This window comes from Oncorhynchus clarkii, chromosome 30 (genome assembly GCF_045791955.1).
Source record: "Oncorhynchus clarkii lewisi isolate Uvic-CL-2024 chromosome 30, UVic_Ocla_1.0, whole genome shotgun sequence".
NCBI lineage: Eukaryota > Metazoa > Chordata > Actinopteri > Salmoniformes > Salmonidae > Oncorhynchus > Oncorhynchus clarkii.
The window spans coordinates 23,646,837-23,663,816 of record NC_092176.1 but is presented as its reverse complement, the minus strand read 5'-3'; the positions used below and the strand labels follow the sequence as shown (position 1 = coordinate 23,663,816).

The 16,980-nt window shown below is 42.9% G+C and overlaps 1 protein-coding gene across 4 annotated transcripts in view; it reads left to right on the top strand.

Annotated features, from left to right (window-relative positions):
- The first annotated feature begins 89 nt into the window (after positions 1 to 89).
- LOC139389723 (clathrin, heavy chain-like 1) overlaps positions 90 to 16,980 on the top strand; it is a 39,907-nt gene continuing 23,016 nt past the window's right edge. For 3 of the 4 annotated variants that reach the window (XM_071136633.1, XM_071136632.1, XM_071136635.1), the window contains exons 1-13: positions 105 to 333; positions 6,308 to 6,515; positions 11,013 to 11,281; positions 11,453 to 11,614; positions 12,835 to 12,948; positions 13,323 to 13,496; positions 13,743 to 13,940; positions 14,238 to 14,438; positions 14,767 to 14,919; positions 15,173 to 15,295; positions 15,995 to 16,132; positions 16,209 to 16,373; positions 16,451 to 16,631. In XM_071136633.1, coding sequence (XP_070992734.1) covers positions 292 to 333; positions 6,308 to 6,515; positions 11,013 to 11,281; positions 11,453 to 11,614; positions 12,835 to 12,948; positions 13,323 to 13,496; positions 13,743 to 13,940; positions 14,238 to 14,438; positions 14,767 to 14,919; positions 15,173 to 15,295; positions 15,995 to 16,132; positions 16,209 to 16,373; positions 16,451 to 16,631 — 2,128 coding nt within the window. In that variant the 5' untranslated portion in view covers positions 105 to 291. Of the gene's footprint in view, positions 334 to 6,307; positions 6,516 to 11,012; positions 11,282 to 11,452; positions 11,615 to 12,834; positions 12,949 to 13,322; positions 13,497 to 13,742; positions 13,941 to 14,237; positions 14,439 to 14,766; positions 14,920 to 15,172; positions 15,296 to 15,994; positions 16,133 to 16,208; positions 16,374 to 16,450; positions 16,632 to 16,980 lie in introns of all 4 variants that reach the window. The other variant, XM_071136634.1, reaches the window with a different exon arrangement.

Genomic DNA, 16,980 nt, shown 5'->3' with positions numbered 1-16,980 from the left:
ATTTGTTTGTTTTCTCTCAGAGCTTTAAAGTCTAATTGTTGTGGACTATTTTACTTAGCGGAAGCGTAAAGTTTTGGTTCAGGAGTGTTGTTTGGGTGTTAGGCTACTGAATGAGTGGCGCACTGAATTCGGGTGATATCAACGTTAGCCGGCGAGACGCCTTTCATTGTACATCGTATTTTACCTTTGAGAGCTTTTGGGGCACTTTTAATAAGACAACATTCATTCCTCCTCGTGTCCCCTTCCCCTTTCCTTTTCTCCGGACACTTGAAACACAAAAAGCCTAAAAAAATGGCTCAGATACTGCCGATACGATTTCAGGAACATCTGCAGGTAAGAAGACGCTAACAGCCGAAAAAACACAGGAGGCATTTTCGCGCAGTTTTTCAGACATAGAAACACCATACCACATTTAAATGGAATCTGACAGGGCTGCTTGGAGAGTGCCCAATATAGACACACACAGGCCTAGCTAGCTTCTGTGGGGCAGATGATGACTTGTAAAATTTGAACAGATCTTATTGTTGGTATAGCCTATAACGTTAGTCTGCTTTCAGCGGACCCGACAATACAGCCAGTGACTGGACTAAGCAATGAACTCTTGTTGGAATTGAGTGATTTACGATAAATGTATGCAGTTAGATAAACTATGGCTCAACGGTGTTTGGATGTGGCTTGATTAGATGGTGTCATATTTTTTAATTAGTAGGCCATGTTGGAGAACACCAACTATCCATCGGTTTCTTGGGGCCAAAGAGAAAGTTTGACGTGCCCACCTCACTCCCCTTCAGTGGCTCGTTGCTGTGGCAACATCAAGACTGAAATTGCTTTTCACTAAAGACCTCTTTCTCTCTGGACACTCCCCAGCAAATTACCATTTGCCAATGTCTACTACCCACTCGTTCCAATGCAGCCAACAGAGCCCACCAACATTCACTAGTTCCATTTTAAAATGTGGTGCCCTTTTTATATGAGGAGTTGGCAAAACAGCACTAACAGATCTAGTAACAGGGTCGAGATCTGAACCTCTATACCACAGGTGGCATGCTTTCCTTTTACCTATATAGGGTTGCTGGTTCAAGCCCTACTCTGGTTATTCCCCCTCCATTGCTACAAATGCATATATTGAAAGGCAACACAACATTATTTGAGCAAGATTTTACCAGACAAATCTATTGATAGTGTATCCCTTTATTTTTATTCCATGTATGATTTATTTTCGGGCTTGCTCTGATTGGTAGGCTGCTGTGATCAGTCATGGCTCCAGCTGAGAGAGAAATGCCAGGAATTTGCGAACTGAGGACTTTGGCCCTGAAGTTTTTTTTTCTTTTTTTTTCCCCTCTCTCCTGTCTTGGTATTTACATCCTCTATGCATTAAACAGTATAGTCTGGGTTGACATTCACTGCCCTGTACACACAGATGAGACTGGATTTGTTGTTTTAGCTTTATGTACAACTACTGCTGGACTTATCCCAATTGTATAAGGTTAGCCATAAACATAGCACCCTCAATATAGGCACGCACACTGTAAATTAACATTGCCAGTGTCTCATTGTGTGTTCTTAAACATGTCAATAACACTAAGCTGTGTTTAGTCTAATACTCCTTTTTCCCAGGACTGACTGACTGACCCTACTCGTGTGTGTTCGTGGATACTTATTTAATGTAAATGGATCAGTGATTTGTGCCCTTTAGTATTTCATTTATGATACATTGTGTTTGTTAGTCTATTAGCAGATGAATAATGTATTTTGGGGCTCAGTCTGGGACAAATTAGGTTCTACATTATGTAGGCCAGATGTTGCTGAAAACACCCAACCTTTGCTTTAGCTCAGTGGGCTAATGGAGTCCATGAGTCTCACAGAAGTCCCAAGTTCAATACCCTGTAGTTTAGCCTCAGTCTGAGTCTGCCCTAGTGAGAGGGAGAGACCTGTGAGGTATGTAGCCAGTCATAAACAGATTGGCCATAGGGCACTTTGAGCAAATGCCAGATGGGCTGGTCCATCTTTGGGTCAGTTTTTTTGTGTGTTTTTGCACATAAATAATTACCATTATTTGGCAAAAAAATAGTCTGGTGTGTTAAATGCCTGGGTTGATTTCTGGTCCCAGTCAGTCTCTGTTGCCTGTCCATCAGCTGGTTGCCTGTCAGCTCCCTGCTTTGGGATATTACTCTCCAGTACTAACAGAAGAGCAGCTCCCTGCTTTGGGATATTACTCTCCAGTACTAACAGAAGAGCAGCTCCCTGCTTTGGGATATTACTCTCCAGTACTAACAGAAGAGCAGCTCCCTGCTTTGGGATATTACTCTCCAGTACTAACAGAAGAGCAGCTCCCTGCTTTGGGATATTACTCTCCAGTACTAACAGAAGAGCAGCTCCCTGCTCAGGGCTGTTGCTGTTGTCTCCACTAATAGACAGATTAGGTAAGCAGGCCAATTTAACCCATAAAATCACATCAGGGCAGGAAGGGGAAGTGAGATCATGATCATAATGCCTAGCAGAGCACCTCTGACAGCACTGCTGTCGGCTGGAACAGCTCTGTCTGCACCGGAACTAATGGCTGGTGTCCAGCCAACCAGTCAGTCTTATTACTGCTTACTACCCTCCTGCACAACACATTGATATGGACAAAGCCTAAGTAATGAAACTCTAAAAATAACACACCCACACCAGTCTCTCTCAGTTGAAACAATACACCTAACTGGAAGGAGCTGTCCTAAACTATAGTCTATTTTTGTTAGCCTATATTATTGACTTTTTTATAGCAAGAGTGGTGATACTGAAAATGGCAGGCTAACATGCCATTAAACTGACAGCTCAGGAATTTTTGAAAGATGAGAATCTCTACTTTTTTTCTCATATTTTTCTTAATTTATTTATATCAAATATTTATTTTGAAAGACTAAAGTGTTAGCTATCACACCATGTAAAGGAACAACCTAACTCTTTAATTTTTTCATAAAATGCAATGAACTGGATTTAAGCCCATGTCAACTGTGTCAGACACCATTTAAAGGCATTAACATTTTCAAGCGTTTAAAGGACTTGATTGTGTAATTCTAACATTAGATTATTCAAATATGTCATATAGATCTCAAGTTATTTTTGATTTCATAACGCTGTATAATGCTCCAGCGCTCATTTCGTTTGCATTTTGGCATGTTTTTCTAGATTCAGCACGTTAAACATTTTATAAAACAAACATTATCTGTTACATTTAGACAGCAAATGCATTGTTTAAGTGTATGTTGCAGAACAGTAATATAAATATTTTTTTCTCAATATTGACAAATTGATCTTAAGGGGGTTAGCCATCAGTGACGGAGTTGATAAGTCACTGACGGACTTGACAACAAATACTAACAGACCTATTTTTGCCTTTAAAAATAAAAGTTCAACAATCATTTTCAAATTGAGAAAATTATTCATTTGAAAATCCTCCCAAAAAATGTAACAATTCTATCAGCTCTTTCAGCACTCTGACGGAATTGATGTTAGACAAAAATCTGACGGAGTTGATGTTTTACGAAGTTGACAAACACAATCCCCTTATTCCAGTGGTAGTCAAAGTAGAAATGTAGTTTTACCTCAGTTGCTTTATGACTCTAAAACCTAATTTAAAATAAACATATTTGAACCAAAATGTATATCCTATCACGGAGATAGCATTGACAGTTTATGGTTGTGACCAAGGTGATTTCAATATTTGTTTAAATCTCTCAAAATTCTATAACTTGACAGACCATGAGTAGTCCTGTTGTACTACATGTGAGGAAGACATGAAGAAGAGGGCATTATGGTGTAGTTCATTCCTGATTTATTTATGATTGTAGAGAAATCTGACACCGTTGACCAAATTTCTGGACACATATTTTAGGAATCACAGTTTTGACAGAAATATTTTTTAAAGACATAGCACTATTGCAAAAGACTATATAAGCCTAATAGGGCTGTGAAGATACAGTATTGCACATTTTTTTTTATTGGCAAATATTAGAACACAAAGCAGACCAAACTCTTCGGTCCCCTTTAAAAACCTGCTGTATGTAAACTATTGTGTTCCGTAAATGTAACTCTAGATGACAACATAATGTTTGTTTCCAACATTAGGGCTGTTTTCCTTAAAAGGTTAAATCCACTTAATGTTTTGTTTCCTTGCCACTATACTAACGAGTATCGCGATACTGGTATCTTCCCGGCTCTATCAGATAATGTCTCAGTTAATATTCATTATTATTATCGTTTTTAGAAAATGTAAAGCCAGAGGAATGCAGAGAACAAATCTGAGCTGTGTTATTAGCAAATACAATACACTTAGGACTAGAGTACATACACATTTAGGCAGGCCTGCCGCCTCAGATGCTGCGTTTTAGACAGGCAGCCTAATTCTGATCTTTTTTTTCCACTAATTGGTCTTTTGACCATTCAGGTCTTTTTCAGAGCTGATATGATTGGTCAAAACGCATGCGTGTGCGTGTCAATGTGTGCACAGAGATTGGGTTCTGAAGACACTGGGTTGTGGTTGCGAGTGATTTAGTTTGGAATGTTCTATGAAGGAGGGCAGCGGGGAGATGCTTCCAGTGACTTTCACAAGCCCTGTATTATAGGAACTCCTCTCTCTAGACATGGTATGTCCTCCCTCCCCTATTGCCTTAGCTTACTCACCTCCCCCCCATCTTAGTCCATCTTTCTGTCATTCTGGGCTAAGTTACAAATTACATCCTATTCCCTCTAGTGCACTACATTTAGGGAATAGGGTTCCATAGGACTGCCATACTGCCTCCCCTCCTCAGCCCAGCTGGCAGCTACTCCCCTGGTCCTTCTTCCCCTAACATTACCTCCTTCTTTTTTTTCACCTCCCTCTTTCCTCCTCAGAGATTTCTGGCAGCCAGTAAAGATATCTCCTCTTTGGCCTCTCATGTTATCGGCTGATTGGGGCTCCACCCGGACTAACCCTTGATCACCTCACAGTGCTGTCATAGGGCTAGAGGAGACCTATAGACACGAGTCAGTTCAGTGGTGTCCCACCATAATGGTTATGATATGGGGAGGGCAAACTGATTCCAGATCTGTGTCTATGGTCAAGGACAAATTTGACCTGGAACTAGTATCAGTGAATACTAGTACTGAAAATGGTTGAAAACCTTCAGGTTTTAACTTCAGGTTTTAACTGTTGCAGTTGGAACTGACAATGTTCAGTACTCAATGATATTGGCTACGTCTTCAGATCAAGAGTAATCTCCTCATTAGGACAACAATGAGCTCAATGATGGATATAATTTACTACTGAGGATCACGCATTCCTATCTGGAGATCTGCTGGGAGAGATCACATCTAATCTCACTCTAGGTCAGATCTATGTCCCAATTGGCATCCTATTCTCTATAGGGCATAGGACCCTACATGCACTAGGGAATAGGGTGCCATTCGGGGGGGACACTGGAGATCAGGGCACATTCTAGGCCTACCCGGGAAGCCCTCCCATCTGAGTCTCTGAAACCACTAGCAGAGGCCTGACCTGAATCAGCCAGTGTTTATGGTTACACAGCATTTGTATTTTAGTCTGCTGTTTACATTGTATTTACTTATAAATAACATAATAGCATGGTAATTATATAGTAATTACTGTTTGGCGTTTGAGATTCTCTCAAGCACTACTATGTAGAGTTTGGTATTTGGGAGTGTTGGGTTATTTGAATTAAATAAGTTGCGGAAAATGACTGTCACTGTATGTTCTGGTATAATGCCTCAGTAAAAGCCAGATTAATAGCAGCTGTCACAGCACATAAAGCTTTCCAGAGTCATCCTAATACCCTGTTGTTGTCTGCCTGCCCTATGCCATGTTTCCCAGGCCTGACTGTGCTGTTTATGTAACTCCACCTAACCTTCTCCTTGTAAAACAACCTTTAAGAATATCCTTCTGGAAAATTGAACCAGAGAATTGTTTTCCCTGACCCAAGGCAAATGTTATCAACTGGCAACTTTAGTTTTTTTTCATCCTTGTACGACTCCAGAAAATAACAGTTGTAGATTCATATCTTTACATTGTGCCACTGACTGCACTGCCCAATTCCAAATGACCCCTAGTCTGTACTGTAGCCCATACTGTACACCTAAAGGATTGGTTAGATATGAGCAATAATGGCACACATTTCAACTAGCCCAAAATAGGTCAAATACCCACATTGCTAATTTCAAATCCATTGATCTGTACTACACATGTTTAGGGTTATTGGTTGACTACAGCAGTTGCCTCTGAAATACTTAGATTGCATTTAACGGCTGTGTGTGTTGCGGTGTTTTTCAGCTTCAGAACCTAGGGGTGAATCCGGCCAACATCGGGTTCAGCTACCTGACCATGGAGTCTGACAAATTCATCTGCATCCGGGAGAAGGTGGGTGAGCAAAACCAGGTGGTGATCATAGACATGGCTGACCCCAATAACCCCAGCAGGCGACCCATTTCCGCTGACAGCGCCATTATGAACCCTACAAGCAAGGTCATCGCCCTGAAAGGTAGGCTACCACCACGACCCCACATCCTTGTGGATAAGTCCCAAATGGCACCCTATTCCCTATGTAGCAAACTACTTTTGACTAGGGCCCATGGCACACTGTGTAGGGATTAGGGTGCTATTTGGGACGCTCCCTGACACCCCTGCCCTCACTGCTCCTTATTCCACTGGTGTAATACAACCAACAAAAACGCTCTGTTGCAATGCACTTACTACGTAGTTACTTGTTAATCCAATGCTGTTACTAGAGTAGTTAAATCATTATCATTGGGGCGGCAGGGTAGCCTAGTGGTTAGAGCATTGGACTACCAGCCGAAAGGTTGCAAGTTCCAATCCCTGAGCTGACAAGGTGTTCTGTCGTTCTGCTCCTGAACAGGCAGTTAACCCACCGTTCCTAGGCCATCATTGAAAATAAGAATTTGTTCTTAACTGACTTGCCTAGTTAAATAAAGGTAAAATAAATAAAAAATACTACATGGTTATATGAGAAACCTATTTCAACATCATGTTTGTTCTGAAAAAGTTATCTAAAAGCAATAGTGTGTTATTTAGCATTATAAACTGGGTGGTTTGAGCCCTGAATATCAGACCGTGTGACAAAATGTTTATTTTTACTGCTCTATTTACGCTGATAACCAGTTTATAATAGCAATAAGTTACCTCTTGGTTTTGTGGTATATGGCCAATATACCACGGCTAAGGGCTGTGTCCAGGTACTCTGCGATGCGTCGTGCCTAAGAACAGCTCTTAGCTGTGGTATATTGGCCATATACCACACCCCCAGGTGTCTTATTGCTTAAGTATAGCACACAGGATTGCTGTTTATGTAACTCCAACTTTAACATAGCTGTCAAATGCAGTGTTGGGTGTATCTGTGTTATAATGCACTATTTCCTCCCGTGCTGTAAAAACAAAGTCAGTGCACTCAGACACATTGCCTAAATGTACTAAATTGGTCATGTAAATTGATTTTCTGCCACTGCTTCTACCCCTTTGTCAAAACACAGGCGCATTTAGTCTTCTGTCGGTATCGGTTTGCCTTACTTCTAATGCTATCTCTTCAGGCTTTGCACATCTCTTTTTACCTCTCTCTTTCCCCCTCGTTTTTTCTTTGACTGACTTACCTTTCTTCCTCTTGCTTTCTGTCATCTATCAGAGGGTGAGTGTTCCTCTCCCTCTCGCTCTCCTCTCACTCTTTTTCATTCATACCTTTTCTTCTCTCCCTTTTTCTATCTCTGAGATGTCTGCTTTGCTCTCAACCTATTTTTCTCAGACTGACTCTTGGCTTTCTTTCCCTTGCTTGCTTTCTTGTCACCTTCTCTCAGACGGTGAGTTCCTGCCTGTCACTCTCTGTCTGTGGTGTTATCGCTGTCTTTGTGTCTGTGGTCTCTGGTCTGTCTCTTCTGTCTGTGGTCATCATGTCTCTCATAAAAGCTTCCCTTCCTTCTTAACCAAATTTATTGAAAATGAACAACACAAATGATCTCATTTACAAAAGTATTCACACCCCTGAGTCAATACATGTTAGAATCGCCTTTGGCAGTGATTACAGCTGTGAGTCTTTCTGGGTAAGTCTCTTAAGAGCTTTGCACATCTGGACTGTACAATATTTGCACATTATTCTTAAAATAATTCTTCAATCTCTGTCAAGTTGGCTGTTGATCATTGCTAGACAGCATTTTCAAGTATTGCCATAGATTTTCAAGTAGAAGTAAGTCAAAACCGTTACTAGCCACTCAGGAACATTCAATGTTGTCTTGGTAAGCAACTCCAGTGCATATTTGTCCTTGTGTTTTAGGTTGTTGTCCTGCTGAAAGGTGAATTTGTCTCCCAGTGTCTGTTGAAAGCAGATTGAACTATGTTTTTCTCTAGGATTTTGCCCTGTGCTTATTTTTATTCCATTTGTTTTTTTATCCCCCCAAAATTCTCTAGTCCTTGCCATTGACAAGCATACCCATAACATGATACAGCAATTACTATGCTTGAGAATATGAAGAGTGCTACTCTGTGATGTTGGATTTGCCTCAAACATAACACTTTGTATTCAGGACATGAAATTAATTTCTTTGCCACATTTTTTGCAGTTTTAATTTAGGGCCTTATTGCAAACGGGATGCAAATTCATTTAAGTAATTTTTTTTGCGTGCTTCCTTTTCACTTTGTAATTTAGTATTGTGGAGTAACTAGAATGTTGTTGATCCATCCTCAGTTTTCTCCCATCACAGCCATTGATTTGAACTGTTTTAAAGTCAGGATTTGCATCATGGTGAAATCCCTGAGCTGGTTTTCTTTCCTCTCCGGCAACTGAGTTAGGTAGGAGGCCTGTATCTTTGTAGTGACTGGGTGTATTGATACACAATCCAAAGTGTAGGCTAATTAATAACTTCACCATGCTCAAAGCGATATTCAATGTGTGCTTTTTTTACCCATCTACCAAAAGGTGCCCATATTTGCAAGGCATTAGAAAACCTCCTGGGTCTTTGTGTTTGTAATTCACTGCTCGGCCGAGGGACCTTACAATTATCTGTATGTGTGGGGTACAGAGATGGGGTAGTCATTCAAAAATCATGTTAACACTGTTATTGCACAAAGTGAGTCCATGCAACTTATTATGTGACTTGTTAAGCACATTTTTACTCCTGAACTTATTTAGGCTTGCCTTAAAAAAGGGGTTAAATATTTATTGACTCTAAACATTTCAGCGTTTCACTTTTTAAATTAATTTGTAAACATTTATAAAAACATAATTCCAACTTTGACATTATGGGTATTGTGTGTGTGTGACACAATCTCAATTTAATCAATTTAAAATTTGTGCTGTAACCCCAAAATGTTGAAAAAGTCAAGGGGTGTAAATACTTTGAAGCCACTATTCTGATTCCTCCTGAAAAGTAACCAAATGGATGAGATCGTTTGGATGAGCATTCAACTCTGTACATTTCAATCCACACTTTGTAACTGTCTCCTGACTGTGACATCTCAAGCGTGGAACTTTTCAGTTTGTCAGTCCCACCCACAAACACAGACACCCACACATGCTTTTATGAGAACCGTACATGCTAGCATGACCTGTTGTATGCTGGTTGACTGTGTGTGTGGTATACCTCATCAGATATCATACACACTAGGAGGTGTGTGTGTGTGAGGTATTCCTCTCCATCTCTAGATCTCTCTCTGCAGCGTACCAGGTATGTCGTACCTCTTCACCTACGTGTGGTGGTCTCTGAAACCCGCATCTATTCCTCACTCACTGTCTAAACCTGAAACTATAGGACATGCTGTCAGTACTGGTCTAGTTTAATCTTTAAATGATGTCCTTCGGGCTTAGTTCCATTTACAATGGTTGTCATATGGGAGGTTAGTGAAGGATGGAGTTTTATTTCCTCAATAATTTCTCTCAGCATGCCAGAGACTAGAACAGTTCCCTAGTAGCCAACACTGATTATAGTAGCTCTCTCTCACTATCCTTTAAATAGCCTGCTAGTTCAAGTGTTTCCCCTATATTGATTTAGCAGTGTCGTCCCGCCGCTGCTAAAACGTTGCCGCCACTCCCAAATATTTTTCTCTCTCTCCAATTTCGATCTTGTCTCATCGCTGCAACTCCCTAACAAGCTTGGGAGGCGAATGTCGAGTCATGCATCCTCCAAATCATGACCCGCCAAACCGCGCTTCTTAACACCCGCCCGCTTAACCCGGAAGCCAGCCGCACCAATGTGTCGGAGGAAACAACGTTCACCTGATGACCAAGGTCAGCCTGCAGGCGCCCCGACCGCCACAAGGAGTCCCTAGAGCGCAATGAGCCAAGTATAGCCCCCCCGGCCAAACCCTCCCCTAACCCGGACGACGCTGGTCCAATTGTGCACCGCCCTATGGGACTCACGATCACGGCCAGTTGTGATACAGCCCGGGAACAAACCAGAGTCTGTAGTGATGTCTCTAGCACTGCGATACAGTGCATTAGACCGCTGCGCCACGTTCTGTGTCTCTGTTAGAGCACTTGGGCCTGGAATTTGTGATGTATGTTTGTATGTCTATTTATTTACCTTTTTATTTCACCATCCATGTAATTAAGAGATTCAGAACATGTTCTCCTTTACAGAAACAACCTGGGGAAGAGTTCCACAGTTGTTCTGGAGGATCTGTCTGCTAGATACTATATATTAGGTCATTGAGTGTATTATCTACCTATCAGCCTCGCTCTTTATCCCCACTCCGGTCACGCTCTTTCACTGGACAGGGAAATAGCACACTTTTGACCCATCATGGAAATCCAGTTTGCTGGGAACTTAAAGAGATTGTTCAAACAAAGTACAAATCTCATGGAGACCTGGAAGGAAGTCCATTGTCCTGGATAGTCAGCTAGCTACCCAAAGATGCAGTTCACTAGCTACAGTTTAGCATTAGCTTCATTCACTGTCTCACTGTATCTCCCATAGATATAGAACAATATTATGAATTGTTATATTGGTCTCTCCTCTTGCCCTCCCTTTGTCCTCAGCTGCTAAGTGCCTGCAGATCTTCAACATTGAGATGAAGAGTAAGATGAAGGCTCACACCATGACAGAGGAAGTCATGTTCTGGAAGTGGATCTCTGTCAACACCGTCGCCTTGGTGACTGAAGCGGCCGTCTACCATTGGAGCATGGAGGGGGACTCTCAGCCAATCAAAGTGTTTGATCGGCACGCCAGTCTGGCCGGTTGCCAGATCATAAACTACAGAACAGACGAACAGCAGAAGTGGCTTCTGCTTATCGGTATCTCGGCACAGGTATGCACACACCCACGCACGTCTTATACACACCCGTAGTTCACAGCACACACATCAGACATACGGTGTACGTTAGGGAGGGTTTGTGTTCTAAAAGCACCGTACTTTGGTCCTTTTCTAGCATGTTCAGACAGTGAGGACATCTCCTCTTCTCTCTCCTCTATCCTGCAGCAAAACCGTGTGGTGGGGGCCATGCAGCTGTACTCTGTGGACAGGAAGGTGTCCCAGCCCATCGAGGGACATGCTGCAGCCTTCGGAGAGTTTAAGGTGGAGGGCAACACCAAAGCCTCCACTCTCTTCTGCTTTGCTGTGCGCAGCCAGGCTGGTGGCAAGGTGAGAAGAGGACACTGGGGGATATACAGGCATGGTGAACCTAGTTCCAGTTCAAACCAGGACTCACCATATATGCATGTGCAATATTAATGCCGATCACTGTTAAGACGTGTGCAGACTTGTTGTTTTGTGGTTACTGTATGTTACTATGTGGTCATAATGCAAAATGCATACGGTCGTGTGTGGTCAGTGTGTTACTGTGGTCAGTGTGTTACTGTGGTCAGTGTGTTACTGTGGTCAGTGTGTTACTGTGGTCATGTGTGGTTAGTATGCAGTAAGTATGTTACTGTGGTCAGTATGTTACTGTGGTTAGTATGTTACTGTGGTCGTGTGGTTAGTATGCAGTAAGTATGTTGACATGTATGGTCAGTGTGTTACTGTGGTCAGTATGTTGACATGTATGGTCAGTATGTTACTGTGGTCAGTATGTTACTGTGGTCAGTATGTTACTGTGGTCAGTGTGTTACTATGGTCATGTGTGGTTAGTATGCAGCAAGTATGTTGACATGTATGGTCAGTGTGTTACTGTGGTCAGTGTGTTACTGTGGTCATGTGTGGTTAGTATGCAGTAAGCATGTTGACATGTATGGTCAGTATGTTGACATGTATGGTCAGTATGTTGATATGTATGGTCAGTATGTTGATATGTATGGTCAGTATGTTACTGTGGTTAGTATGTGGTCAATATGTTACTGTGGTTAGTATGCGGTCAATATGTTACTGTGGTTAGTATGCGGTCAATATGTTACTGTGGTTAGTATGCGGTCAATATGTTACTGTGGTTAGTATGCGGTCAATATGTTACTGTGGTTAGTATGCGGTCAATATGTTACTGTGGTTAGTATGCGGTCAATATTTTACTGTGGTTAGTATGCGGTCAATATGTTACTGTGGTTAGTATGCGGTCAATATGTTACTATGGTTAGTATGCGGTCAATATGTTACTGTGGTTAGTATGCGGTCAATATGTTACTGTGGTTAGTATGCGGTCAATATGTTTCTGTGGTTAGTATGCGGTCAATATTTTACTGTGGTTAGTATGCGGTCAATATGTTACTGTGGTTAGTATGCGGTCAATATGTTACTGTGGTTAGTATGCGGTCAATATGTTACTGTGGTTAGTATGCGGTCAATATGTTACTGTGGTTAGTATGCGGTCAATATGTTACTGTGGTTAGTATGCGGTCATTATGTTGACGTGTGGTCGTGTTGTGTTCCAGCTGCATATCATAGAGGTGGGTCACCCGGCTACAGGGAACCAGCCATTTACCAAGAAGGCGGTTGATGTGTTCTTCCCTCCCGAGGCGCAGACAGACTTCCCCGTCGCCATGCAGGTAAGGACCCCTAAAGACCCAGCAGGGAAGGCTTAGGGTGGCTCTCACAATGCCTGAATGAAATTAATGAGTTGTGCAGTATATCAGAAGGATCAGACTAACTTTGTTGGCTGGGAGGTTTTCTTTCTGTGTATTTAACCAATACAACTGAAGCTGTTTGTGCTCGAGTTGTGTTTTCCCTTATCTTATTCACTTATCAGCAACCTGCACACACACCTCTCAGTTCAGGCTTCTTTAACTATTAAAAACCTTAACTGCCGTTCAACAATGTTGATAGGAATTTGTCTTGGTGTTGTACACTGCTAAGAGATCCCATAGTTGTCTTTGGCCCATACACAGGGTGTAATAGCTGTACCCCATGATTCTGAACTCAGATTGGCACCAAGCATGGCGTGATCTACCTGATCACTAAGTATGGCTACATCCACCTGTATGATCTGGAGTCGGGAGTGTGTATCTATATGAACCGCATCAGCGCTGAGACCATCTTCGTCACCGCCCCCCACGAACCCACCTCCGGCATCATCGGGGTTAACAAGAAGGGACAGGTAAGAACTCCTCTAAATCCCATCAGAGTTACCGTCTGTATACTACAGGAACACTAGAGTTATTTCGTTTTTTTAGTGGATACATGTGAAAGCATATACACATAACAAGCTTTTCAGAGTTAATCATCCATTGATTGATTTGATTTGGGTTGTGTACCAAATTGCAGCCTATTCCTTATGTTGTGCTGTACTTTGAATAGGGCTTTGTTCAGTAGCAGACAATTCATTTGATGCATCCCCCCTCAGGTGTTGTCAGTGTGTGTGGAGGAGGAGAACATAGTTAACTACGCCACCAACGTGCTGCAGAACCCAGACCTGGGCCTGAGGATGGCCATGCGTTCTAACCTGGCCGGGGCAGATGAGTTGTTTGCCAGGAAGTTCAACACGCTGTTCGCCCAGGGTTCCTACTCCGAGGCTGCCAAGGTGGCTGCCTCCACACCAAAGGTAGGTCAGACCACAGGGCCAGGCGAGAGGAGATGATCTGTTCGGTCTGGAGGAGGGTTACAGTAACTTTCCTGAAATTCCAGTTGGAGGATTCCCAGAATAAGGAGGGAATAAGCAGGATATCCAGAAACCCCCAACCAGAATTTTTGGAAGACCTGGGAATTTGGGGAAAGTTATTGGAATTTTGCAAACCTAAGAGGAGACAATTGTCTTTGAATATATCCTCCTTAGCTTTGTTATACACTTCGCTACAATAACACTATATTGTCCTCTTCCTCTCCTATACTCCTCCTCCAGGGTATCCTGCGTACAGCGGAGACCATCCGTAAGTTCCAGAGTGTGCCAGGCCAGCCGGGCCAGGCCTCTCCCCTGCTTCAGTACTTTGGCATCCTGCTGGACGAAGGCCAGCTCAACAAGTTTGAGTCTCTGGAGCTGTGCAGGCCCGTGCTACAGCAGGGACGCAAGCAGCTGCTGGAGAAGTGGCTCAAAGAGGATAAGGTAGGACTGACTGGAGATTCAGCTGTGGACTAGACAGTTTTGCCACATTGACATGGTAGTCATTTAGCAGATGCTCTTATCCAGAGAGACTTACTGTTGGTGCATTCATCTTAAGATAGCTAGGTGGGACAACCACATATCTGTCATAGTAAGTACACTTTTTGTCAATAAAGTAGCTATCAGCAAAGTCTGAGCTAGTACAATGCTCACACACACTATGTAAACAGGAGTCCTTTAACAGGGTCCATTGAGACTTTCAACCTGTTCCCTTTGTATATTTACTCTGAAATTGCAGTATAGCTACAGTTGATGTACTGTGTGTGTGTAGCTGGAGTGTTGTGAGGAGCTTGGTGACCTGGTTAAGGCAGTAGATCCTACTCTGGCCCTCAGCGTCTACCTCAGGGCCAACGTACCCAGCAAGGTGATCCAGTGCTTCGCTGAGACCGGACAGTTCCAGAAGATAGTGCTTTACGCCAAGAAGGTACAATTCACTTCCAGAGTGGATGGACATCTCTTTGGATGTGTTGCAAATTGCACCATATTCCCAGTATAGTGCCCTGGTCAAAAGTAGCGCACTATGAAGGGAATATGGTGTCATTTGGGATGCACAACTCTCATAGTATCTCATAGCATTTTCCTCTATGAATTCAGATTTGGCATGGGATCCTGCTTGTCTCATCAGATGACGGTGTTGTGATGTGGCCTCCCTCTCCCCCTCTCTCTCCCTGGTGTAGGTGGGCTACTCTCCAGACTGGGTGTTTCTGTTGAGGAATGTGATGCGGGTCAGTCCAGAACAGGGTCTACAGTTCTCTCAGATGCTGGTTGCAGATGAGGAGCCCCTGGCCAACATCAACCAGGTAACAGACACTCACACACACTGCCCAGTGTGGGAGCCTCCCGGTTTGTTATTCCATGTGGGAGAGCAATGCCAGGAATTATCTGACTGAGTGAGCCTTCCTCCTTTTAATGGCATATCAACTTTCCCTTCCTCCTGTCTGAACTGGCTCTGGGTACAAGTTGCCCACAACCACAGATTTAGGTTGCCTATTCCCAACATGGTGCACTACTTTCAACCAAAGCCCTATGGGCCCTGGTCAACTTTAGTTCTCTATATAACAATAATAATAATAATAAGATGCCTTTTTGGACACACGCCTATAATCATGAGTTTAGAGGTAATGTCATGCTACCTGATGATTCCCACATTCTGAATGGAATTCTTTCAAATGAATATTATACTGTCTTCCTGTTGGTTCCTTATAAGCTGCTCCTTTGAGAGCAAATCCCCCTCTAAACCTTAGCTCTTAGGTACTAAAGTATAGCAGATTGGAGAGGTTCAAAATGTATACCGTAGCATATCAGAAAGTGGTGCAATTACCATATTACTTATCATACCTAAACGATTGTTTTGGGATCTACACGGTGTCAATGGCACTAGAGGTTGTATTAGGGTTGAGAGCAATCTGATCCAGTAGTGTACTCCCTATGACACTTGATTACCTCTTTCTCTCCTGTGATTGGTTGCTGATGTCCCCTCTCTCTCCTGATTGGTGTAGATAGTGGATGTGTTCATGGAGGGCAGTCTGATCCAGCAGTGCACCTCATTCCTATTGGACGCTCTGAAGAACAACCAGCCAGCCGAGGGACACCTACAGACACGCCTACTGGAAATGAACCTCCTCCATGCTCCCCAGGTAAACACACACACCTTTCATTATGTCAGTTGTGTTTCTATTGGTCCGTTGTGTTATAACTTGTGCGTGTATCCAGGTGGCCGATGCAATCCTGGGAAACCAGATGTTTAGTCACTATGACCGAGCCCACATCGCCCAGCTGTGTGAGAAGGCTGGGCTGCTGCAGAGGGCTCTAGAGCACTACACTGACCTGTTCGACATCAAAAGGACTCTCGTACACACACACCTGCTCAACCCTGAGGTATGTACCTGTAGGTGTGTTTAAATGTATCCTCTGTGTGGGATGTGTTGTAGTAACCCTATCCTCTCTCCCTGCAGTGGCTGGTGAACTTCTTTGGCGCCCTGTCAGTAGAGGACTCTATAGAGTGTCTTCGGGCCATGTTATCAGCCAACATCCGACAGAACCTTCAGCTGTGTGTCCAGGTGGCATCTAAATACCACGAACAGTTGGGAACAAATGCCCTGGTGGATCTCTTCGAGTCCTTCAAGAGCTTTGAGGGTATGTCTGGATCTGGCCTATTATGTTTTAAAACGTGTCAGCTTGTGGCCTGTGTGTAATACAATACAATGTAATATTATTATCTACAATGTATGTTCTTAACTCTGGGCAACATGGGCCAGGGAGGCTCACAGGGATTTTGGTATCCACAGCACTCCACCAATTATAAATTGTTAAACTCAATACTATTCCCCATTTTATAATTATTTTACATGAATGCACTGTAATTTAAGCTTGTAAAGTGTTATCTGCCTCATGGCAAAATGAGTAGAATTGCGGGAAATTAGCTTGAAAACGGCAACATTTTCTCTCCGATGCCAAGAGGCGGCCTTTAAAAATTATATTTTAC